Consider the following 26485-nt stretch of genomic DNA (forward strand, 5'->3'; position numbering starts at 1 on the left):
TTGGGTAATATGAGGTTTTGAATCATCTGAATTTCCATCACAGACGTGGTGGACAGGAGTCCTTTCCCTTTCCTGGAACTCCTTACCATCAGCTTTAAAGCACTCCATCAGCTTGCCTCTTCTTACCTCCCTGAACTCCAACTGCAGTCCAGCCTGCCCGCTCTGCACCTCCAGTGCCAGCTCACTCACTGTACCCTGATCTCGTCTATTTCACTACTCACCCCTTTTCCACAAACTCTCCGTAGCTTGAAACTCCCTGCCCCTTCATATATGCCAGACCTCCACTCTCCCCACCTTCAAAGCATTATTAAGGTCACATCTCCTCCAAGAGGCCTTCTCTGATTGAGCCCTCTTTTCCCTGGCTCCTTCTCCCTTCTGCAGCATCTATACACTTGGATCTGTGACATTTGATATTCACCCCACCCTCAACCCCACAGCACTTCTGTACATATTCTTGAATTATTCATTTTTTCATATTAATGTCTGTTTCCCCCTCTAGATTGTAAGCTCGTTGTGCATGTAGCTATAATTCTATTTATTCTGATGGTTTTGACACCTGTCTACATGTTTTGTTTTGTTGTCTGTCTCCCCCTTCTAGACTGTGAGCCTGTTGTTGGGTAGGGACCATCTCTATATGTTGCCGACTTGTACTTCCCAAGCTCTTAGTACAGTGCACTGCACACAGTTTGTGCTCAGTAAATACAATTGAATGAATAAATGAATGAATGGTCAGGGAATGTGTCTGCTAACTCTGTTGTATTGCACTCTCCTAAGTGTTTAAAATAGTGCTCTTTACATTGTAAGTGCTCAATAAATTTCACTGATGATGATGATTAACTAAAACTAGCTTTTCCTACTTTGAAGCACAGAAAAGTTAAGTGACTTATCCAGTCACACAGGAGAAAAATGGCAGAGCCAGGATTAGAACCCAGACCGTCTGACTCCCAGGACTGTGGTCTTTCCATTAATAATAATAATAATAATAATAATAATGACATTTGTTAAAGCCATGCTACTTTCCACAGATTCTTCAGCTTTATCCAAAACCCAATTTGTGGTTGCATAAGGAAAGTATCACTGGAGGAAATGGACCATTTTGATGCCTTGGAGGTCAAAATTAATTTGATTCTTGATGACTAACCTCTCAGCAAGACCAGAGCCAACAACACGAATGTAAGCAGTCATCTCTGTTTAGAGAGACTAGAGAGTAAAATGGCAACATAATAATAATAATAGTAATGATTGTGGTATTTGCTAAGTGCTTACTATGTGCCAGGCACTGTAATAATAATAATAATGATGGTATCTGTTAAGCACTTACTATGTGCCAGACACTGTTCTAGGTGCTGGGGTAGATACAAGGTAATGAGATTGTCCTATGTGGGGCTCACAGTCTTAACCCCCATTTTACAAATGAGGTAACGGAGGCACAGAGAAGTTAAGTGACTTGCCCGAGGTCACACAGCAGACAAGTAGTAGAGCCAGGATTAGAACCCATAACATCTGACTCCCAAGCCTGTGCTCTTTCCACTAAGCCACGCTGCTAAACGCTTGGGTAGATACAATGTAATTGGGTTGGACACAGGCCCTGTCCCACACTAGGCTCACAGTCTTAATTTCCATTTTACAGATGAGGTAACTGAGGCACAGAGAAGTGAAGTGACTTGCCCAAGGTCACAGACAAGTGGCAGAACAGGGGATTAGAACCCAGCTCCTTTTGACTCCAGGCCTGTGCTATATCCACTAGGCAACGCTGCTTCTCGTGGCGTAGTGTATTGGAATTTCGACTTTGTCTTAGCTATAGTTGGGTGGTAGAGAGACAAATGGCTCTGAGGAATGGTTAAGATGAGGAAGGATGTGTTGGTTTTTTTCCCCTGAGTTCTTTTTTTCTTTTCTTTTTTTCCTTTCCTTTCCTTTCCTTTCCTTTCCTTTCCTTTCCTTTCCTTTCCTTTCCTTTCCTTTCCTTTCCTTTCCTTTCCTTTCCTTTCCTTTCCTTTCCTTCCCTTCCCTTCCCTTCCCTTCCCTTCCCTTCCCTTCCCTTCCCTTCCCTTCCCTTCTCTTTTTTCTTTGTTCTTTCTTCCCTGGGAGTTCATTCTTCTTGTGATATTTGTGTCCTTTTACTCTTCTGACATTTTTGGACTATAAAACTAATCCTAGACTCCAGCAGTGGAAGGACAGAAATCAAAATACATCATTTCTGGCTTAACCTAATTAGTGTTCTTGGTTGGTTCCTTGAAAATAGTGGGATAAGAAAAAGAGCGCTAAATAAAGTGTGTTTTCCCAAAGGAAATAATGTAAATTGTAGTAATGCATTCCCCAAATCCAAGATAAATGGAGCGCAACAATATAAGTATGTTTTAAGTGTTAAAAAATATATAATTACAAATAGCAATGTAAATGTAAACCAGTAGTTAAATAGTTAAATAGATTTTTAGAGTTCATTTGAAAATGCTTAATTTTTAGAGTGTGTTAGCTTTCAAATCCTCTTCAGCAAAAAAGCATCTCGTTCTTTATGCTAAATTGCAGTGGGTTTTAATCACTCTATTCAAGTCAGTCACAATAATGGAAAAACACAGGACTGGGAATCACAAGGCCTGAGTTCTCTTTCTGCCTCATTCGGGAGTACTCGTTCTCCCTTCCTCTTAGATCGTGACTCTCATGTGTGACAGGTACTATGTCTGATATGACTGTATTGTATCTACCTCTGTGCATGGCACAAAATAAGTGCTTAACAAATACCACTATTATTATTGTTATTATTATTACTATTACTATTATAAAAGAGTTCCTGTAATTGAGGGAAGCTGGATTTTGGCTTATAAATGGATTGATCTTTTCAAGTTAGTGGATTCTGTGGGCATGTATATTGTAACCCTCGCTCTCTAGTCCGCATAGGTGTATAAAAACCTAGATCTGATTTTTTTTCTCACATTACCCAATACTTAGTTGATCTTCCTACATTTCAGAGCCTGTGACCCAACCCCAGTTGAGAAGCAATTTATCCCTGGATGGTTCAGCCTTGTGGTTATCCTGTGATGTGTCAGGTGACAGGATCACTATTGTTTGGAAGAAGAACGAACAGCCGATCCCACCAGAGGAGTGTTACCAACTGTCTGTGGACCAGAAACATCTGGGCATAATTAATCTGGAGAAATCAGACTGTGGGAACTTCTCCTGCAATGCCAGCAATGAAATCAGCTGGAAACAAGCCACCGTGGATGTTACGTTTGAAGGTGAGTGCAGAATGGAGCCTTGGAATGATATTTTAAAATAATAGCAATAAATAATGATTATGGCATTTAATCAGTAGTATTTATTGAGCACTTACTATGTGTGGAGCACTATACTAAGCAGTGGGGAGAGTACAGAGTAACAGAGCGGGTAGGCATGTTCCCTGCCCACAATGAGCTTAGAGTCTAGAGAGGGGAGGCAGAAGTTAATATAAATAAATTTAAGTGCCTACAATGTGTCAAACACTGGGGTAGTTACAAGTTAATCAGGTTGGACAGAGTTTCTGTTCAACATGGGGCTTGCAGTCTAAGCAGGAGAAAGAACTGGTATTGACTCACTATTTTATAGATGAAGATACAGGCAAAATGAAGCTAAGTGAGTTTCCCAAGTCCACACAGCAGGTAAGTGGTGAAGACGGTATTATAACCTAGATCTTCTAACTTTTAGACCTTTGCTCTTTCCATTAGACCATAATGCTTCTCAGTGCTCCTTTTTTTGCCCTTCAGATACGCTTCCACCCTCTGCCTGGATCCTCTGAAGTCCATAGATTATAGATTATACTATTATGGACTATAGATTTTTTTCCCATGCAATTTCACCCTTCACTGCTGTGCTCAGGGAGAGAGACACAGAATCACCCACTGGTTTCTCCTTTTAGAAGAGGAGCTGGGATGCCATGTTGCTCTGCAACTTCCCTTATCACACTCATTATGCCTATGGTACAACAGCATACTTCATACTGCTGCCCAGATTATCTTTGTCCAGATTATCTTTGTCCAGAAACGCTCCAGGCATATTACTCCCCTCCTCAAAAATCTCCAGTGGCTACCAATCAATCTGCGCATCAGGCAGAAACTCCTCACCCTGGGCTTCAAGGCTGTCCATCACCTCGCCCCCTCCTACCTCACCTCCCTTCTCTCCTTCTCCAGCCCAGCCCGCACCCTCCACTCCTCCGCCGCTAATCTCCTCACCATACCTCGTTCTTGCCTGTCCCGCCATTGACCCCCGGCCCACGTCATCCCCCGGGCCTGGAATGCCCTCCCTCTGCCCATCCACCAAGCTCGCTCTCTTCCTCCCTTCAAGGCCCTGCTGAGAGCTCACCTCCTCCAGGAGGCCTTCCCAGACTGAGCCCCTTCCTTCCTCTCCCCCTCGTCCCCCCTCCATCCCCCCCATCTTACCTCCTTCCCTTCCCCACAGCACCTGTATATATGTATATATGTTTGTACATATTTATTACTCTATTTATTTATTTATTTTACTTGTACATATCTATTCTATTTATTTTATTCTGTTAGTATGTTTGGTTACGTCCTCTGTCTCCCTCTTTTAGACTGTGAGCCCAATGTTGGGTAGGGACTGTCTCTATATGTTGCCAATTTGTACTTCCCAAGCACTTAGTACAGTGCTCTGCACATAGTACGCGCTCAATAAATATGATTGATTGATTGATTGATTAATAAAAATGGGGAAATTATCCAGCCTTATTACAGGTTTCCTTTGGTGTGGACTTTTCTTAACATTCATTCATTCATTCATTCAATCATATTTATTGAGCGCTTACTGTGTGCAGAGCAGTGTACTAAGCTCTTCGGAAGTACAAGTTGGCAACATATAGAGACGGTCCCTACCCAAAAGCGGGCTCACAGCGGGCTCACAGTCTAGAACATAATTTACAAAGATAAAATTTGGCCTCATTTAGGGTGCCACAACCTGGCTCCACTCATATTTTCCTTTAGGGCTGCGAGATAAGGTTTTTGATTTATTAGATGGTGGGCATTGTTTGTTTCCAGTGACATCTGGCATTAGTTTCCTTTTGTTATTGGTTACTAGGTAATCCTAGATCAGGTAAAAGGCCCCTATAATGTTTGGCCTGGCTAACATCAAGATAACTAACAGGAGCTTTGTGAACTACCAGCCTCTACCAAGTATTTGCCTCAATTAAGGCTCACAGACTTCCTGTTGACATAAAATCATTCTCCATCTGGCACTTCCCCTTAAGGCACTCTGGTATTATTGCCTGCTTTTACCTCTTATGGTACACTCCTCTGTACTGTCTTATTCAACATTATTCATTCATTCAATCATATTTATTAAGTGCTGACTGTGTGCAGACTGTGAGCCCACTGGTGGGTAGGGACTGTCTCTATGTGTTGCCAATTTGTACTTCCCAAGGGCTTAGTACAGTGCTCTGCACATAGTAAACGCTCAATAAATACAATTGATTGATTGATTGCAGAGCATTGTACTAAGTGCTTGGGAAAGTACAATCCAACATTAAACAGTGACAATCCCTGCCCATAATGAGCTCACAGTCTAGAGGTGGGGAGACAGACATCAATACAATAAATAAAATTACAGATATATACATAAGTACTGTGGGGCTGGGATGAGGAGAAGAACAAAGGGAGCAAGTCAGGATGAAACAGAAGGGAGTGGGAGATGAGGAAAAGTCGGGCTTAGTCTGGGAAGGCCTCTTGGAGGAGATGTACCTTCAATAAGTGTTTGAAGCTGGGAAGAATAATTGGCGGATTTGAGGAGGGAAGGCATTCCAGGCCAGAGGCAGGACGTGAGCCAGGGGTCGGTGACAAGACAGGTGATATTGAGGCACAGTGAGAAGGTTAGCACCAGAGGAGTGGTGAGTATGTGGGCTAGGATATAGAAAAGAAGTGAGGTGAGATAGGAGTGGGCAAGGTGATCCAGTGCTTTAAAGCCAGTGGTGAGGAGTTTTTGTTTGATATGGAAGTGGATAGGCAACCACTGGAGATTTTTGAGGAAGGGGGTAGCATTTCCTGAACGTTTCTATAGAAAGATGATCTGGGCAGCATAATGAAGTATAGACTGGAGTGGGGAGAGGTAGGAGGTTGGGAGGTCAGCAAGGAGGCTGATTCAGTCACTTAGGTGGGACAGAAAGGGTGATGATATTAACATGGTAGTAGTTTGGATGAGGAGGAATGGGCGGATTTTAGCGATGTTGTGAAGGTGGGACCGACAGGATTTGGTGACGGATTGGATATGTGGGTTGAATGAGAGAGAAGAGTCAAGGATAATGCCAAGGTTACGGGCTTGTGAGATGCAAAGGATGGTGGTGCCGTCTATAGAGGCGGGAAAGTCAGGGAGATGACAGCCTGGGTACATGGGGGAATTACAGAAGGAAAAACTAAATCCAGACTATGCTCTCCAAGAGTTTCCAGTTTCAAGGGGAAAAAAGGACAACCCTAATAACAGTCCTCTAAGCTGTAAGTTCTGTCATTCAGTTGTATTTATTGAATGCTTACTGTGTACAAAGTATTGTACTAAGCAATTGGGAGAGTACAGTACATCAACAGACACATTCCCTGCCCACTACGAGCTCTCTGTCTAGAGGGGGAGACAGACATTAATATAAATGAATAAATTACAGTTATGTATATATATATATATATATACATATATATATATATATATGCCATGGGAATGTTAGGGAATGTAATGTGTTTACTAAGTCTTTTGCACTGTACTCTCCCAAACGCTTAGTAAAAATAATAATTGTGGTATTTGTTAATGTCTGCTATGTGTCAAGCACTGTACTAAGCCCTGGGGTAGTAGATATGGTAATCAGGTCCCACATGAGCCTAACTGTTAAAGTAGGAAGGAGAATAGGCATTGAATCCACATTTTGCAGATGAGGAAACTGAGGCACAGAGAAGTAGAGTAACTTGCCCATGGTCACACAGCAGATGAGTGGCAGAGTCGGGCTTTGAATCCAGGTCCTCTGAAATTCAGGCCTGTGCACTTTCCATTAGGCCACGCTGTTTCCCTCATAGTATAGTACTCTGCACAAAGAACACTCAGTAAATACCATTGATTGAAATAATACGAGACAAAAATTGTAGGTAGTGAAGTCTAGAACATAAAAGATTTAAAAGTATGTCTGAAGCCTACACTGCCTATTAAGATCACATTCAAAAACTGGAAAGACAAACTAAAGCATTTCTTTCTCTCCCTCTCTCCTACTTATACATGCCATTTTTCTAGTATTTGCTCTTTGCTGCCTGTGGTATTCAGCAGTTGACTAATGATGTACTCTCTTACTGTGCCGTAGGTATCCCAGCAGCCTTTCAGCATGCCCAGAAAATGTCCGCAGTTGCATTGATGTTGGGGATTATTGCAGCTGTAAGCTTCATTTCCCTGTGTTGTCAATCAACTAAGCCAAAACCTGGTGAGTAAAACAGTGCTGTGACCTGGTGCAGGGGTGGACTTGCCTCATGAACTAAAAAGTCGCAAACCAATAATGATGATAATGTTATTTAACTGCTTACTATGGGCCAAGTACTGTATTAAGCTCTGGGGTAGATTCAAGATAATTAGGTCAGACACGGTACCTGTCCCATGTGAGGCTCACAGTCTGAGTAGGAAGCCAAAGGAGTTAATCCTCATTTTACAGCTGAGGAAATTGAGGCAAAGAGAAGTTAAGTGATTTACCTAAGTTCTCATAGCCGGCTGCTGGCAGAGTCAGAATTAGAACCCACGTCTTCTGATTCCCAGACCTTTGCTTTTTCCCCTAGGCCAAGCTCCTTCACCTAGACCAAAATCATAATATGGCCGAGCACCACAGATCAAAAAGAAATTACTTTAACCGGAATGGTGAGAGGGCATTTGGAGGTCGGGGGGGGGAGTGGTGGAAGGGGGCCAATCAATCAATCAATCAATGTCGTATTTATTGAGCGCTTACTGTGTGCAGAGCACTGTACTAAGCGCTTGGGAAGTACAACTTGGCAACATATAGAGACAGTCCCTACCCAACAGTGAGCTCACAGTCTAGGAGGCCAGGGATGATAGGAGTCCCCTGGATGGGTTTGGTGGGAGTGCCAGAGAGTAGGCATTTCCATGGGTTGGGGAGGAAGATGGCAGTGAGCAAGATATAGCAGGGTGAGATTGGGGGTCTGGTGCCATTCCCCTCCCTGGCCTAGATCCCCAGTGACTTCCACCTCCCCCATACTGAAGCAGCCTCCTCTTAATCTCATCGTATCTTCAAGGTCACAATCCAATAATGATGGTGTTTGTTAAGCGCTTACTACGTGCAAAGCCCTGTTCTAGGCACTGGGGAGGTTACAAAGTGATCAGGTTGTCCCACGGAGGGCTCACAGTTCTAATCCCCATTTTACAGATGAGATAACTGAGGCAAAGAGAAGTTAAGTGACTTGCCCAAAGTCACACAGCCGACAGTTGGCGGAGCTGAGATTTGAACCCATGACCTCTGACTCCAAAGCCCATGCTCTTTCCACTGAGCCAATCTACTTCCTTCAGTTCCAATCCAAACTCCTCCAACAGGCGATGCTCACCATTACCTTCACTTATTTTTCCCCAAACCTCTGCAGTTTAATCTTAACCCTAGTCAATCTCCTGAGACTGCAGTCACCAAATGCTTCCTGCTGGTCAAATTTGATGAGCTTTACTCTCTCCAAATCCTTCTAGACCTCTTGGCTGCCTCTCATACCATTGACCCCTCTCTTAGAAACTCTCTCTGACCTTGCTTTCACTGACACAGCTTTCCTGGTTAACTTCCTAACTCTTTTCTTCTCTTTCTTAGTCTACTTTGCTAACTGTTCTTCTCTTATCCTTGAGCCCAAGGCTGGATTTGGGGTCCATCACTTTTTTTGCAGTACACTCATTCTCTGAGCCCCCCTCTCAGGGTCACAGCTGGAGAATTTCCAATACTCTACCAGTCTCAACAATGGGAGGGAGAGTCAAGCAGAGGCATATCCATTCCATTCCTAGCTTGTGAGTGGAAGGCAGTCTGCTACAAGTCAAAGCTCACCTGTGCTGGGCAGCAGCAGCAAGGGAAAGAGTCGAGGGTGGAGACTCAAGTTTACTGCATGGAAGGAGGCAATGGTAAACCACTTCTGTATTTTTACCAAGAAAACTTAATGGATGCACCACCAGAACGACTGCAGATGGAGGTGGGGCATTCTGGGAGAGATGTGTCTGTGGCACCACTGCAGGTCGGAGATGACTCGATGGCATAAGACAAGACATTCCTTCAGGGAGCTCATTCACTTACATGACTTCAGTCAGAGTGAGTGATGAGCACTAGAAGAAACTCAGCCTTCAGCTCTGGAGAGAATCTTCCCCCACCCTCTCATTCATTCATTCATTCAGCCATATTTATTGAGTTCTTACTGTTTGCAAAGCACTGTACTAAGCACTTGGGAGAGTACAACCACAAACAGACACATTCCCTGCCCACAACAATCTCTCCCCCCCACCCTAAAAAAAGTGTAAGCTCCTCAAGGGTCATGACAGCATATTCCCTCTATACCATAAGTTCCTTAAGGGCAGTGAACGTTATCTACCAACTCTGATATATTGTCCTCTTCCAAATGCTTAGGACAGTGCTCTCAATATTATTTATTGATGGTTACTTTTATTGTATGGCCCACAGCACAAAGTAGAATACTGATGATGGAGGGGTGGGGCGCAAAGCATGGTTTCTGCTCATTAAAGGTCAAGTGGGGTGGGTCTGGAGAGAACAACACAAAATACAAAATATGAGAGACAATTACTCTCACCCTTGTTCAAAGCCTTATAGAAGGAGCATCTCCTCCAAGAGGCCTTCCCTAAGTCCTCTTTTCCTTTTCTTCAATTGACTTTCCCCCTTTATTCATCCCCCCTCCAAGACCCAAAGCACTTACATACATATCTGTAATTTATTTATATTAATGTCTGTCTCCCCCTCTAGATTGTAAACTCACTGTGTTCAGGGAATGCGTCTGCATAGTGTTATATTGTACTTTCCCAAGTGTTTAGTACAGTGCTGTGCACACAGTAAGCACTCAATAAATACTATTGACTGACTGATGTTACTTTTTCCATCACTATTTAGGTTTGAAGGCAAGCACTGGTCTTTCTTGGCACTGCTACGATGCCCAGGAGGGTAGCCCATTAACTTCCATCTGCGGTTGTGCTTAGGTTAGGTCTGGGCTGTGCCATAGTCACTTCTTTCGGGTGCTTTCTCATTGCTCAGGTGCTACTGCTGCTCAGCTGGGTGGGAGGGAACATATACAGCCCCCCTAGGTTGTAAACTCCATGGGATCATTGTACCAGTTCTACTGAATTGTACTCTTCCAAGTGCTTAGTACAGTGCTCTGCAAACAGTAAGCATTCAATAAATACTACTGATGGATTGACATTGCAGGGAAGACAATACAAATTCCTATTGTAAGTAAATGCAGCTTTCCATTTCATTTGGGCAACAAACAGCATGGTGTGCATAGAGCAGGGGGTTGGGAGTCAGAAGAACTGGGTTCTAATCCTGATTTCACCACTTGCCTGCTGTATGACCTTGGGCAAGTTATTTCACTGCTCTGTGCCTCATTTCCCTCATCTGTAAAATGGGGATAGAGACTGTGAGCCCCACATGGGACAGGGACTGGGTCCAACCTGATTTGCTTGTATTCACTCCAGTGTTTAGCCTGGTTCATAGTAAGCACTTAACAAATATCACAATTATTATTATTATGGTTATTCTTAGTGTGGGTTTGTTGTGCCAAAGCAGCTTCTCCTGCCTCAACCCTTCAGGACACTAATTTCCCGTGCAGCTTTGTCATTTGTCTATCAGTAATGTGCAGAGGTTTTCAGCTCCCAATTATATTGAGGAGTTTGTGTCTGTTCACTATCAGTTCTTGCTAACCCAGAGTCCCTGACATTTTTTTTCCTTCATTGATTTGAGGGTGATCTGTATAGACCTGCTTCAAAGTGTGTGTGTGTGAGTGTGTGTGTGTGTGTGTTTGTGTGTGTGTGTGATGGAAGAATCCAACAAGATAATGAATGTCTCCCCCACTTCTCTAGATGGAGAGGAATGGAGATATTTCATCTGCTTCCTTCAGGCCATGGTGTGTCTGTCGTCAGTTCTGCTGTTTGCAGTTACAATCATCTGGATGGCACAGCAAGGTACGGTGGTGCTGAGACTCCGATCAGGAGGAAACTTTGAAAGTGAAATGTGATGGGGGTAGGGAGGGCTAAGGAGGAAATATTGCAAGACAGCTCAGCCATAATGAGCAGAGAACTTTCTCATCATGTCGGTCCATCATGGGCAGACCTGACCAGGGTGTAAGCCCCATGGGGGCAGGGATTGTCTCTCTTTATTGCTGAATTGTACTTTCCAAGCGCTTAGTACAGTGTTCTGCACATAGTAAGCGCTCAATAAATACAACTGAATGAACATGTGGGTGGGGGAAGGAATCAGGACTAGACTGCATCTTTCCTAATGATTGGTGCTCAGTGAGGCCAAAAACGGCAAGTAGGGAATCAGTTTCTCATCTCAGCCACTCATCCTCTCCTCCCACCTCCCATCTTCCTCTTCCCTCCTCCCCTTTTTGGGTATCCAAATACAAAGACAAAAAGGATCAGCATTGCAGTGAATGATCAAAGGACTAAGCAGTGTGACTTAGTGGAAATAATAATAATAATAATGGCATTTATTAAGTGCTTACTATGTGCAATGCACTGTTCTAAGGGCTGGGGAGGTTACAAGGTGATCAGGTTGTCCCACAGTGGGCTCACAGTCTTCATTCCCATTTTACAGATGAGGTCACTGAGGCCCACAGAAGCTAAATAACTTGCCCAAAGTCACACAGCTGACAGTTGGCAGAACTGGGATTTGAACCCATGACCACTGACTTCAAAGCCTGGGCTCTTTCCGCTAAAAGAGAACAGGGTTTGCAATCAGGAGACTTGAGCTCTATTCCTAGATTTGCTACTTACCTGCTGTGTGACCTTTGACAAGTCACTTAACTTCTTTGTGCCTCAGCTTCCTCATCTGTAAAATGAGGATTAAATATCCATTCTCCCCTCCACTTAGACTGAGCCCCAGATGGGACAGGGACTGTATTTGGTCTTAGTGTATCATATCTACCACTAGCCTAGTGCTAGGCATGTAATAAGCACTTAACAAATACCGTGATCATTGTTGCTATTACTATTATTATTAAACATTTTTCTCAGTATTTTGTATTGCAAAGTTCTTCCCAGATATGTGGTTTTATCCACACCAAATCCTATTCAATTACATCCTGATTTAATTCTCCTGCAATGTCTGAAAAGTTTTTTTTAAAAATTTTCTTCCCCGATTCCTATTTACAGATATAATAATCTTTGTCAAATGCTATTGCAAGTCCTATTCCCGGAAGACTGGAGAGCTCTGGACTATTATACTAATTCCAAATGGCTAGACAGACACTTTGGAGATTGCAAAAGGTCATATGATCTTGTCTCTGCCATTTGGAAAGTAATTCCCACAGATGTGCAAAACCTGTAGTCTCTTCTCCCTGACCCTCCCACCCTGACAATCTCTCTAGAAGCCTCCGCGTTTCTCTCTATTTTCAAATAATAATTACTACTATTAACAATTTTGTTTTTTGTTAAGCATATACTATGTGCCAAGCACTATACTAAGTACTGGGGTAGACACAAGATCATCAGGTCCTATATAGGTCTCATAGCTCAAGTAGGAGAGAGAATGGGTATTGAATCCCCATTTTGCAGGTGAGGGAACAGAGGCACAGTGAAGTGAAGTGACTTGCCCAACGTCACACAGCAGGCAAGTGTCGGAACCAGGATAGAACCCCAATCCTCTGACTCCCAGGGCTGGGCCCTTTCCACTAGGCTACACTGCTTTTAGGCTTATGTGCCTTTAGATTTCATGCCTATTCTTTGTTTTTCCACTTTTACTGTCCTTTCTCAGTGATACATTGAGACTCAGCAGCTGGGACCTCAGGGAAAACTCTCTATTTTGGGCCATGTGGTTTAAGAGATGGACCGTAGTCTTAGGGCCAGGACCTAGGGAGCTCCTGGGTTGATGCCTGAGTGACTGTTTCATTTCTATCAGGTGTTTCTGTATTTCTCATATTTCTCATTTTGGCCCTTAACTGGGTGATGATGGTGACACTCGTGATTTTGGCAGTATTGGTTTGGGATCCAAAAAGGCTACGACCATTTACATACAGAAGGCGTGAGTATTTTTCTTATCTTTTTGGGAGGAAATCCAAATCCAGCGATCCAGTTTATTCTCCAGTCAGTCCTGTGAGATGTGAAATACTTTTCTTCACTTTTTATCATCCCCATATATGTGTGTGTATGTGTTTATATCTGTGCATGTATGTGTTGCTGAAAAGACCCATGCCTGACTGACATACCCTTTGGCATTATTTGGCCATAGAGATAGATCGAGAAGCAGTGTGGCTCAGGGGAAAGAGCCTGGGTTTGGGAGTCAGAGGTCATGGGTTCTAATCCCTACTGTGCCACATATCTGCTGCGTGACCTTGGTCAAGTCACTTAACTTCTCTGAGCCTCAGTTCCCTCATCTGTAAAATGGGGATTAAGACTGTGAACCCCATGTGGGACATATCCCATGTACCACCCCATGTATTCCCCCCCACACCCCCAGAGCTTAGAACAATGCTTCACACATAGTAAGTGCTTAACAAATACCATTATTATTATTATTATCCTTGCTCAGGTAATATTTTTGTCCCAAGCAGGGTCCGTCTTTATTTTCGAGTTTGCCCCTTGATATCCCAGTCTTTTGCAAAGCGTTTGTTTCCAGCTGTGTGAACTTGGACAAGTCATTTAACTTCTATGTGCCTCAATTACCTCATCTGTAAAATGGGGATTGAGACTGTGAGCCCCACATGAGGCAGGGACTGTGTCCAACCTGATTTGCTTGTACCCACCCCAGTGGTCAGTACAGTTTAGAGCAGTGCTTGGCACATAGTAAGCCCTTAAGAAATACCATCATTACTATTACAGTGACTGGTATGTAATAAACGCTTAAGTGCCATAATTAAGCTTATGTAATAAACGCTTAAGTGCCTGTATATATGTATATATGTTTGTACATATTTGTTACTCTATCTATTTATTTATTTATTTTAATTGTACATATCTATTCTATTTATTTTATTTTGTTAGTATGTTTGGTTTTGTTCTCTGTCGCCCCCTTTTAGACTGTGAGCCCACTGTTGGGTAGGGACTGTCTCTATATGTTGCCAACTTGTACTTCCCAAGCACTTAGTACAGTGCTCTGCACACAGTAAGCACTCAATAAATATGATTGATGGTGATGATGATGATGATGATTATTATTGTTATTACATTTCCTGCCCCAAGCAACTGTGCTACTCTAAGCATGGTTTGATGCTGGTGAGTGGACTGTGTTCCTGGACTTCGTAGTTAATCATCTAGACTGTGCTTCCTTCCTAGATGTCACTGACATCCACCTTTGAATTTCCTCGTGGGTTCACTGTCCGGTTGAATAATCCCACTCAAATACCCAGTTCCCATGCTGCTCTGAGCCACAGTCCATGATCCCAGGTTCATTTTCTTCTTTTTTTAGAAATGTTATTTGTTAAGTGCTTACTCTGTGCCAGGCACGGTACTAAGTTCTGGGGTAGATAATAATAATAATAATAATGGTATTTGTTAAGCACTTACTGTGTGCCAAGCACTGTTCTAAGTGCTGGGGTAGATACAAGGTAATCAGGTTGTCCCACATATGGCTCACAGTCTTCATCCCCATTTTACAGATGAGGGAACTGAGGCAAAGAGAAGTTAAGTGACTTTTCCAAGGTCACACAGCAGAAAAGTGGCGGAGTGATTAGAACCCATGACCTCTGACTCCCAAACCTGTGCTCTTTCCACTAAGCCACACTGCTTCTCTAATAATGGCATTTCTTAAGCACTTACTATGTGCCAAGCACTATTCTGAGCACTGGGATAGCTACAAGGTCATCAGGTTGTCCCATGTGGGCTCGCAGTCTTAATCCCCATTTTACAGTTGAGGGAACTGAGGCACAGAGAGGTTAAGTGGTTTGCCCAAAATCACGTAGCAGACAAGTGGTGGAGCTGGGATTAGAACCCATGTCCTCTGACTCCCAAACCCGTGCTCTTTTCACTAAGCCACACTGCTTCTCTAAACGAGTTTGGACACAGTCCATTTCTCACATGGAGCTCATAGTCTTAACCCCTATTTTGCAGAAGAGGTAATTGAGGAACAGGGATGTGAAGTGATTTGCCCAGGGTCACACAGCAGACAAGTGGCAGAGTCGGGATTAAATCCCAGGTCTTTCTGAATCCCAGGCCTGTGGGATGTACCAGGAGATCCTTCTTAACCTCCATAAATCTTGGAATTGTTACAGTGATTCTTGTCTCGTAGCAATCCGCATCATCCTGGATGCCACAGCTCCTGGAGGAGTGATTCTAGTCATGGTGTTGGCCGGTTTTTTCCTAATGAACATCCATGACCTTCAAGGTGAGCTCTGATCCTAAAAAGCAAGAGTGAAGAACCATAGAGTGTCTAGTCACTGCAAGCAGCAGTGGCACTCAGATAAAAGTGATGGGTTGGTCACTTGCAGACGAAAGGAATAGTAGATAGCACGATATTGACAATCTACACCCCGAATTATCTGGCCAATTCTGGTCCCCCAAGTAGGCTCTGACCTTAATTAACTGAATACTTTAGATGGAATGGCAAAGGGTAGGGTGGTTGATGAAAATATTTATTATTCAAGGCCAAAATGCACCTTAGGTCATAATTATTTAGATAGTTTCTCTGTGTAGACCTGCATAATAATAATGATAGCATTTATTAAGCACTTACTATGTGCAAAGTAACATGTGCAGTAGTCATCAGCATGCAGATGACCATTCATTTTGATAGTTCCAAAGGGAGAATTTGGGATTTGAAGAAGGATGGAAGAGGGGAAGAAGGTAAATAAGAACTGTGATGTGCAAGGGAAACCTGTAATATAGAATTTTTGTCTTTTCTTTATGTCTTGTAGAAAAAGGCTGCTCTTCTAAGGATATGACTGCTAGCTTCATCGTACCCCTAGTGTTGTCTCTGATTCCCTTCCTGTTCTTTCTGTTATGTAAGCGCCTCACAGAAATTCTTTGTGTTTCACTGAGAGTGGAATTTAGCTGTTCTGTACATGGATTCCTCCTAGATTTAGTCTTATGTCCATTGAAGATATTTGAGAGAACCTGGCTCCATATACCCTCTACCTACTCCTGGCATGGGGCTGAAGAATTTCTTTTTCCGTAAAACAGAGCAGTTCTGTAAGAGAGACATGGATGATTCTTTCTTATGGTGGCTTAAGGTAGGAGTTTCAGTGTCTGAAACACAGCGAATTAACTACCTCCATTTTCTGGATGGTTGTGAAGATAAATGAAGTATTTTAGAACAGAGGAGTAAAACACAGGACCAGGTATGACATTTTATGATCATTTTCATAAATTAAATTGTATTTGTATTTTCCAACTGTGGTCTTAGCTCCTAAACCAGAATGCAGGGCTCTTCTTACAGTGGGGAGATAATTTTCAGACTTCATTATTAGATTTTTTAAAATGGTCTTTGTTAAGCAATTACTATGTGCCAGGCACTGTACTGAACACTGGGTTAGATACAAGACAATCAGGTTGCACACAGTCCATATCCATTATGGGGCTCACAGTCTTAGTCCCCATTTTACAGGTGAGGTGACTTGTCCAAGGTCAGACAGAAAGCAAGTCCTTAACTTCTCTTTCCCTTAGTTACCTCATCAGTAAAATAGGGATTAAGACTCTGATCCTCATGCAGAACAGAAATTATGTCCAACGTGACAACCTTGTATCTGCCCCAGTGCCTGGCAAATAGTTGGCACGTAGCAAATACTATTTTTTGTTAAAAGTGGCTTAGCTGGGATTAGAACCCGGGTCCTTCTGACTCCCTGGCTGGTGCTGTTTCTACCAAGCCATGCTGCCTCTCTTATTTAGCCTTTTTAAATGGGGCCACACTGAGATTAGTGAGGAAGTCTGGGCCTATTGGACTGAGGGGCTCAGCCTTTGAAGGCATCACCATGTCCCTGCTGTTTTGCAAAGCAGTGGCCCTGCAGCAGTGGCAGCTGACAGGGATTTCTGGCCTAGAATTTCTCACTCTTTTCTATACAATCAGTAGGGCCCCAAGTAGTTGCCTTAGTGGTTCTCCATTTGCTATTGTGGTGAGTCACGAGTTGTCACAGGCTGATCTGCAACCAGCAGTCACCAGCAATGGCAGCTGACTGATCTGAGCGATTTTCGGTTGTTTCCCTTGCCTGTTGAAACCACCTCAAAGCTATATGGCATAGCCACTGAAGTGAATTAGCTATGAAACCAATTTCTTCTCCCTCCCCCTCATCACTAAGGAAATGAAATCATTATATCCTCAGCCCAAGGCACATCAGCCTCACTGCCTTTCATTTTCCTTATGACACTGTCTGCCCTGGGGGACTGCGACTTGGGCCATCGGTTTTCTTTAGAGTTCTCTAAAAGGAAATCCTGCCAGGGTAGCCCTTGAGGTTTTTCCAGTTTTAATCTTGGTTTGCTTTTTTACAGTTGCATGGCAACATTTTCCCCCCTAAAGCATTTGGTGGTTGCTTTTGCCTTCTAATTTGAAAAATGAAAATGAAGGCTTATGTTCTTTCTAGGGCAGTTGAACAATTCAGATACTGTAGAGTCTGGGTTGAAAGTAGAAGGAATACTTTAGGAAGTCCCCGAGGACACTCAACAAATGCAGAGAAGCACCACGGCCTAGTGGATAGAGCTCAGGCCCAGGAGTTGGAAGGACCTGGGTTCAAATCCCAGCTCCTCCACTGCGTGACCTTAGGCAAGTCACTTAACTTCTTTGTGCCTCAGTTACCTCATCTGTAAAATGGTATTTGTTAAGCACGTAGTATGTGCCAGCACTATACAAACACTGCGGTAGATACAAGATGATCGGGTTGGACATAGTCCATGTCCCACATGGGGCTCACAGTCTTAGTCCCCATTTTACAGATGAGGTAACTGAGGCACAGAGAAGTGAAGTGACTTGCCCAAGGACCCACAGCAAACAAGTCACTTCACTTCTCTGGGCTTCAGTTACCTCATCTGTAAAATAGGCATTAAGACTCTGAGCCTTATATGGGACAGAGACTGATTTCAACCTTGCATCTGCCGCAGCACTTAGTACAGCATCTAGTATTCGTTCATTCACTCATTCATTCATTCAAAAATATTTATTGAGTGCTTACTACGTACAAAGCACTGTACCAAGCACTTGGGAAACAATATAACAAAAAACAGACACATTCCCTGCTTAACAGATACTATAAAAAGGCAATTTTTACCACTACTACTAAGAAAGAGACCCTCTCAAGATTGCACCTGGAGAGTTTCCAGTACTCTACCAGTCTTGACTGCGTGAGGGACAGTCAAGCAGAGGCATATTCATTCCATTCCTCGCTTGGACAGTGGATAGTGAGTGGAAGGCAATCTGCTACAAGTCAAAACGCACCTGTGCTGGGCAGCAGTGGCATGGGAGAGAGTCGGGGGCGGAGACTCAATTTTACTGCGCGGAAGAAGGCAGTGGTGAACCTCTTTTGGATTTTTACCAAGGAAACTGTGTGAGTATACTACCAGGGCAATTGCAGATGGAGATGGGGCATTCTGGGAGAGATGTGTCCATGGAGTTGCTATGGGTCAGAGTTGACTTGATAGCATAAGGCAAGACAAGACTACAAAAGATAATGAGTCCCCAAAAGACAGCCTACTTGACTGCCTGTGGATGAAAAACGTTTGAGTGCAGGCTTCAGAGATGGGGAGAATGGCAGTGCAGTCAACTGAGATGGAAGTTAAGTGGAAGAGAGGATTTGGGTGGGGAGAACATACCTACCCTGCTTTCATTCATTCATTCATTCATTCAACCATATTTATTGAGCACTTACTGTACTAAGCACTTGGAAAGTACAATTCAGTAACAGATAGAGACAATCCCTACCCAACAATGGGCTCACAGTTTAGAAGGGGGAGACAGACAGCAAAACAAAGCAGGTAGAGAGGCATCAATAGCATCAAAATAGATATAATAATAATGATGGCATTTATTAAGTGCTTACTATGTTCAAAGCACTGTTCTAAGCGCTGGGGATGTTACAAGGTGATCAGGTTGCCCCACGTGGGGCTCACAGTCTCAATATCCATTTTACAGATGAGGTAACTGAGGCACAGAGAAGTTAAGTGACTTGCCCAAAGTCACACAGCTGACAATTGGCAGCGCCGGGGTTTGAACCCATGACCTCTGACTCCAAAGCCCGTGCTCTTCTCCACTGAGCCACGCTGCTTCAGATATATAAAATTATAGTTATATGCACATCATTAATAAAATAGAATAATAAATATGTGTGAATATACATAAGTGCTGTGGGTCAGAGAATGGGGTAGAGCAGAGGGAGTGAGTAGGGGTGATGTGGAGGGGAGGAGGAGCAGAGGAAAAGAAGGGCTCAGTCTGGGAAGGCCTCCTGGAGGAGGTGAGCTCTCAGTATGGCTTTGAAGGGGGGGAAGAGAGCTAGTTTGGCAGATGTCAGGAGGGAGGGCATTCCAGGCCAGAAGTAGGACGTGGGCCAGGGGTCGATGGCGGCACAGGCGAGAACGAGGCTCAGTGAGGAGGTTAGCAGAAGAGAAGCGGAGTGGGTGGGCTGGGCTGCAAAAGGAGAGAAGGGAGGTGAGATAGGAGGAGGCAAGGTGATGGAGAGCTTTGAAGCCAATAGTGAGGACTTTTTGCTTCATGCAAAGGTTGATAGGCAACCACTGGAGATTTTTGAGGAGGGGGGTGACATTTCTACAGCGTTTCTGTAGAATGATAATCTGGGCAGCAGAGTGAAGTATAGACTGAGCAAGGAGAGACAGGAGGTTGGGAGATCTGAAAGGATGCTGATGCAGTAATCCAGTCAGGATACGATGAGAGACTGTACCAACAAGGTAGTGGTTTGGATGGAGAGGAAAGGGGGATCTTGGCAATGTTGTGAAAGTGAGAAGGGCAGGTTTTAGTGATGGATTGTACGTATGGGATGAATGAGAGAGTGGAGTCAAGGATGACACCAAGGTTGCGGGCTTGTGAGATGGGAAGGATGGTAGTGTCATCTACAGTGACGGGGAAGTCAGGGAGAGGACAGGGTTTGGGAGGTAAGATAAGGAGCTCAATCTGACGCATGTTGAGTTTTAGCTTGCGGGCAGACATCCAGATGGAGATGTCCTGAAGGCAGGAGGCGATACGAGCCTGGAGGGAGGTAGAAAGAACAGGGGAGGAGATGTAGATTTGGGTGTCATTTGCATAGAGATGATAGTTGAATCCATGAGAGCAAATGATTTCACCAAAGTAGTGAGTATAGATAGAGAACAGAAGGGGACCAAGAACTGACCCTTGAGGAACCAACTTTCTTCCAAATAAAAATAATCAGGAATAAGTCTTTTCTTCATCTTTACTCTACCTCAAATTTTTACTCTCCTTTTCCTCTTTACCCCTTACCTTCCATCTCCCCTTCCTTCTCCCCCTTCATCTTTCTTCCCCCTTCCCTCTCTCCCACTCTCTTCTCCCCCCATTTCCTTCTCCCCTCTCTCTTCCTTCTCCACCCCTTCCTTCTCCCCATCCCCTTACTTATTCCCCCTCATCAGTATTTTTTTTTTGTAGATCATATAAAGAGAAAAAAAAAGAGAGGAGAAACATGGAACTACCCTGCTGGAACTGAAGATGACCAGACGGTATGCAGCCTGATCCAAAGACCTCATTTTCAATTGGAAGTTTTAAGCCAGGTTGCCCCTTCCCATAGAAGTGGATTCATTCAGTCAGTCACTCAAATTTATTGAATGTTTCCTGTGTGCAGAGCACTGTATTAAGCGCTTGGGAAAGTAAAGTACAACAGAGTGGATAGACACATCCCCAGTCCACTAGGAGTTTACAGTCTAGAGGGAAAACACTGTGCAGTAGCAGACTGGATCTTTCTCTGTGCAGAGAGCTCTCTCTGAATGGGTGAAAGGCCCAGGCTGCTCCTCATTCCAGTGATACTCCTTCTTCTCAGCCTCCCCGAGTTGCAGCCAGTCATCAGTCAGTGGCATGTACTGAAGCATCATGCCTAGTGGATAGAGCATGGGCCGAAGAGTCAGAAGGACCTGGGTTCTAATCCCAGCTCTGCCACTAATCTTCTGTGTGGCCTTGGGAAAGTCACTTCACTTCTCTGTGCTTCAGTTGCCTCACCTGTAAAATGGTAATCAAGACTGTAAGTCCCATTTGGGACAGGGACTGTAATAATGTAATAATAATGATGGTATTTGTTAAGAGCTTACTATGTGCCAAGCACTGTTCTAAGTGCTGGGGTAAATACAAGGTAATCAGGTTGTCCTATGTGGGGCTCACAGTCTTAATCCCCATTTTACAGATGAGGTAACTGAGGCACAGAGAAGTTAAGTGGCTTGCCCAAGGTCACACAGCAGACAAGTGGCAGAGCTGGGATTAGAACCCACGACTTCTGACTCCCAAGCCCGGGCACTTTCCACTAAGCCACGCTGCTGTATCCAATCTGATTAATTTGTACCTACCCCAGTGCTTAAAACAGTGTTTGGCACATAGTATGCACTTACCAAGTACCATAATTATTATTATTGAGCATTTACTGTGTGAAGAGCACTGTGCTGAGTGCTTGGGAGAGTTCAGTCAGATGGTAGACATGATCCCTTCCCTCTAGGATCTTACAATATAGCTGTCAGCTCATTGAGGGCAGGAAATGTATCTACCAACTCTGTTATATTGTACTCTTCCATGCTTAATACAGTGCTCTGCATGTAGTAAGCATTCAACAAATTTTACAATTTTACAGTCCCACAAAGGCAGCGCTCCTACTAAAACTGTGAACCCCACATAAGACAGGGACTGTGTCTGATCTGTTTGTACTTTATCTACCCAGAGCTTAGTACGGTGCTTGGCACATAATGGGTACTTAGCAATATTATTATTATTGATATTAATTATCATCATAATCATGACTGAGGGCTCTTGAGCAGGCTGATGGTGGAAACATTTTCTAGGCCCCTACCCCGGCCCCTTACCAGACTCAACAGCGTTGCCTCGTGGAAAGAGTTCAGGCCTAAGAGTCAGAGGACGTGGGTTCTAATCCTGCCTCTGCCACGTGTCTGCTGTGTGACCTTGGACAAGTCACTTTACTTCTCTGTGCCTCAGGTACCTATCTGTAAAATGGGGATTAAGACTGTGAGCCACATCTGGGACAGGGACTGGGTCCCACCTGATTACCTTGTATCTACCCCCGTGTTTAGTTGCCACATAGTCAGTGCTTAATAAATGCTGTTATCATTATTATTGTTGTTTTTATTATGAGATCAAAAGTCTCCCCCGGGCATCACAAGATGCTAGCATGTCATTCTGCATTCAGGGCACACTTTGATGATGACATACGGCACATGCCATGTAGCATCATCACATCACTGCCTGGATGGTGTAACAGCAATTTTTTTCAGAGCCTGCCAGCCCTGCCAGCCCTGTCAGCAAGGCAGAGATCCCTCCCTGAGGACCCCAGCCATGGGCCCCAGGCCCTGGAGCAGCAGAGAGTGAGAAACTACGAAAGGTAAGGGGCTGGAGAGAAGGAAATCAACCTTTACATATTCACTCATTCATTCAATCATATGTATTGAGTGTTTTCTGTGTGCAGAGCACTGTACTGAGTGCTTGGGAAGTACAAGTTGGTGACATATAGAGATGGTCCCTACCCAACAACGGGCTTACAGCCTAGAATGAGGAGACAGACAACAAAACAAAACATGTGGACAGGAGTCAAGTTGACAGAACAAACAGAATTAAAGCTAAATGCACATCATTAACAAAATAATAGAATAGTAAATATGTACAAGTAAAATAAATAGAGTAATAAATCTGTACAAACGTATATGCAGGTGCTCTGGGGAGGGGAAGGAGGTAGGACATAGATCCCCAGCACTTAAATAAATACATAAACAAACCTTTTCAGCAGCATCCTTTGCTCTTTTGTGTCGGGGGCAGCGGGAGGGCAGAGAAAGAACTGTTAGTGGGCAGAAAGAGGAGTGGAGGATTGCTGGAAAATGAAACCATTTTAAGATGACTTCCACTCAGTCCCAGTGACAGAGGCAGGAGGTGGTACTCTGTGCTGTTGTGACTTCATATAGATTAGTTCAGGTGCCATCTTGTTAGTGTTCAATGTGGCCACCTTGGGAGGGTTAGGAGATTCTTGGCTGCCCTGAGGTGACTGCTTACTCCATTTATTTCTGAAGCTGCACCTTTTCCTTCCCTGGGGAGAAGGGCCCCAGGCTGGCTGGTTGGAGGGGGCTGTCAGTTTCCCCTGACAATCAGGACCATGCACAGTCTAAGATTATTGAATGAAATGTGCTTAATTTCTTCTCACTTCTGGAATGCCCCATTCCTCCCCTTGGCTTTTTCCACATGTTGCATTCTAATCTAGGTTTATACCTCTTACCAATTAACATCGGTCCAATAAAATTGAGTTCGGTAAGAAGCCCAAGATGAATAACCTTCCATCAAACTGTAGGTAATGATAATAGTTTTGCTATATAAGTGCTTATAATGTGTCAAGCCCTTAACGTGTACTTATCTCAGTGCTTAGAACAGTGTTTGGCACATAGTAAACGTTTAACAAATGCCATAAAAAAGCACTGGGGTAGATGAAAGATAATCATGCCAGACACAGTCCCTGTCGCAAACGGCATTCACGTCTAAGTGAGAGGGAGAACAGATAGTTGCTCCCCACTTTTCAGAGGAGAAAACTGAACCTTCAAGAAGTTAGGCCACTTATCGAAAATCACACAACACCCATATGGTGGAGTTGAGTTTAGAACCCTGGTCCTCTGACTCCCAGGCTTGTGATTTTTCCACTAGGCCATGCCACTTCCAGATAGCTCACCACCACTGTGTTTACCAGTACACTATGGAAAGTCTTTCCCCCACAACTCCAGAGTGCTTACTGAGGCCTTAGGCTTGAAGCCAAGCACACAGACCCATGTCTATGCATGTTAACTCAGGATCTGGGTATTCTCTTGGAGAACTCTTAACTGGAGCCACCTGGGCCTCTCCAGATGCTTCTCCCAGTTAATCAGCCTGACCCACCCGGAACCCGAGCTTCCTCTCTGGAAAGGCCACTCACTCTATGAAGGGCGATTGACATCTCTATTCAGTCAATCAGTTAATGGTATTTATTGAGCTCTTACTGTGTGCAGAGCACTGTACTAAGCCCTTGGGAAAGGAAAATATAATAGAGTTGGTAGACACATTCCCTGCTCGTGACAAGCTGACAGTCTAGAGGGGGAAACAGACAATAATCAAAATAAATAAATTATGGAGATGGACATGAGTGCTGTGGGGCTGAGGGAGGGGGTGAATAAAGGGTACAAATCCAAGTAGGGTGACTGTTCCAATATGAAGTAGTAACAGATAAGCCCAATTCTACAGGCTCTTCAATTCCAGAATTGGGGATGGCCAATTGTGTTAGAAACATAATTCGATGGGGACAGGGACCTGTGGTCTCAGCTGAATGTACCATGCTCATTTGTTGTGTTTGTTTATTTCTGTTTAGGGAAGAGACATAGCTTAAAGTTGAGTCAAGTTCCAGGAATCCACGAAGACAACAATCTTCCCTGGAAGCTCTGATGTGGAAAAAAGTTTCGAATTGGAGAGGCATTTGAATTGATATCCAAATTATGACGGTTGTGAGGGCTCCCCATTTTTCTTGGTATTTTGGTTCTCTCCTCTCTGTCTCCTGGATTCTTATTCCTGCCTGGTCCATTAACGGTTGACTGAGGAAGCCAAAGTCTCAGTATCTCTCACTGGTGCTAAACTGGGGATGTCGTCTCCTAGTTTGGGCATGTTGGGATTGGAGTCTGGGCACTAGGGAAGTAGTGTGGCCTTAGTGGAAAGAGCACACAATCCTGCTGTGTGACCTTGGGTAGGTCAATTAATGATATAAAATGGGGATTCGGTATTTAGACTGAGTCCTACATGGGACAGAGATTGTGTCCAACCTGATTAACTTGTATCTACCACAGAGCACATAGTAAGCACTTAATAAATACCACTTTAAAAAATAAAAAAACAGTAGAAAGAAGCAAGAACAAGCAGCCATTCGCTTGCATGACAGTCCCCAACCTGATTGACCGGTATCTATTCCAGCCCATAGAACACTGCTTGACATATGGTAAACACTAAGCAAATACCAGAATTAATACAAATAAAATTACTTGACCGAGGCTGGTCCAGTTCTTTCTGTGCTCCAGGAGGGCTGTGGGAGACCAAATTGTTAAGCACTTACTATGTGCGAAGCTCTCAGATAGATACATGATAATCGGGTTGGACACAGTCCCTGTTCCACATGGGACTCAGTCTAGACTGAAAACAGTCTAAGGGTTTTCAGTTGGGCCAACGGAGACACTCTTCTCAAAGAGTTAAAATTACAGAATCATTGCTTAGAACAGTGCTTGGCACATAGCAAGCGCTTAAAAAATACCATAATTATTATCATTATTATCCCTCCCACTCCCTTTGCTTTCATTCACAAAGTTTTTAAACCAGAGGTCGGGGTACTTAGGTTGGCCAAAATGTAATGGATGTTGTTCTCAGTGCTTCCACCAGTTGGTATGTCAACAGAGGACAGGCCTGTTCTCTGAATCAATCAATCAATCGTATTTATTGAACGCTTACTGTGTGCAGAGCACTGTACTAAGCTCATGGGAAGTACAAGTTGGCAACATGTAGAGATGGTCCCTACCCAACAGTGGGCTCACAGTCTAGAAACTGAACACTGTTGGTTGTTCTCTTGTGGTCAATTCCCATAGCTAAGCAGGCATCTGACATCCATGTATCCAAAAGAGTTAAATACCAGCCTGATTCCGTAGTAAAGTAACTCAGACAGGTCCTTCATGAACACATTTCCCTTTGACAGATTTTGAGACCCAAAAAGATAGCAAAGTAAATTTGGCATTCTTTGATCAATCACTCTTATATATTGAGCACTTACTGTGTGCAGAGCACTGTACCAAGTTCTGGGAAGAGTACACTGTTCATTCAATCGTATTTATTGAGCGCTTACTGTTTGCAGAGCACTGTACTAAGTGCTTGGGAAGTATGCAGAGCATTGTACTAAGAGCTGGGGAGAGTACACCTTTCATTCAATTGTATTGAACGCTTACTGTGGGTAGAGCACTGTACTAAGCACTTGGGAAGTACAAGTTGGCAACATAGAGAGACGGTCCCTACCCAACAACAGGCTAACAGTCTAGAAGGGGGAGACAGACAACAAAACAACAAAACAAAACATGTGGTCAGGTGTTAAGTCATCAGAATAAGTAGAAGTAAAGCTAGATGCACATCATTGACAAAATAAATAGAATAGTAAATATG

The 26485-nt window shown here is 43.7% G+C and overlaps 1 protein-coding gene and 1 non-coding gene across 6 annotated transcripts in view; both read left to right on the plus strand.

Annotated features, from left to right (window-relative positions):
* The window catches only part of LOC119929746, a 41102-nt gene extending 16209 nt beyond the window's left edge, over positions 1–24893 (plus strand). For 2 of the 5 annotated variants that reach the window (XM_038748008.1, XM_038748006.1), the window contains exons 4-12: positions 2967–3233; positions 7313–7429; positions 11059–11160; positions 13097–13219; positions 15422–15517; positions 16047–16133; positions 20726–20796; positions 22564–22670; positions 23538–23609. In XM_038748008.1, coding sequence (XP_038603936.1) covers positions 2967–3233; positions 7313–7429; positions 11059–11160; positions 13097–13219; positions 15422–15517; positions 16047–16133; positions 20726–20796; positions 22564–22670; positions 23538–23559 — 992 coding nt within the window. In that variant the 3' untranslated portion in view covers positions 23560–23609. Of the gene's footprint in view, positions 1–2966; positions 3234–7312; positions 7430–11058; positions 11161–13096; positions 13220–15421; positions 15518–16046; positions 16134–20725; positions 20797–22563; positions 22671–23537; positions 23610–24665 lie in introns of those variants that run through there. The other 3 variants (XM_038748009.1, XM_038748007.1, XM_038748010.1) reach the window with 3 other exon arrangements.
* On the plus strand, positions 18406–18543 carry LOC119930245. The gene has a single exon (XR_005451730.1). It is a non-coding gene; the product is annotated as a small nucleolar RNA SNORA7 (small nucleolar RNA).
* Positions 24894–26485: the final 1592 nt, after the last annotated feature.

This window comes from Tachyglossus aculeatus, chromosome 6, assembly GCF_015852505.1.
Source record: "Tachyglossus aculeatus isolate mTacAcu1 chromosome 6, mTacAcu1.pri, whole genome shotgun sequence".
NCBI classification, from domain to species: Eukaryota; Metazoa; Chordata; class Mammalia; order Monotremata; family Tachyglossidae; genus Tachyglossus; species Tachyglossus aculeatus.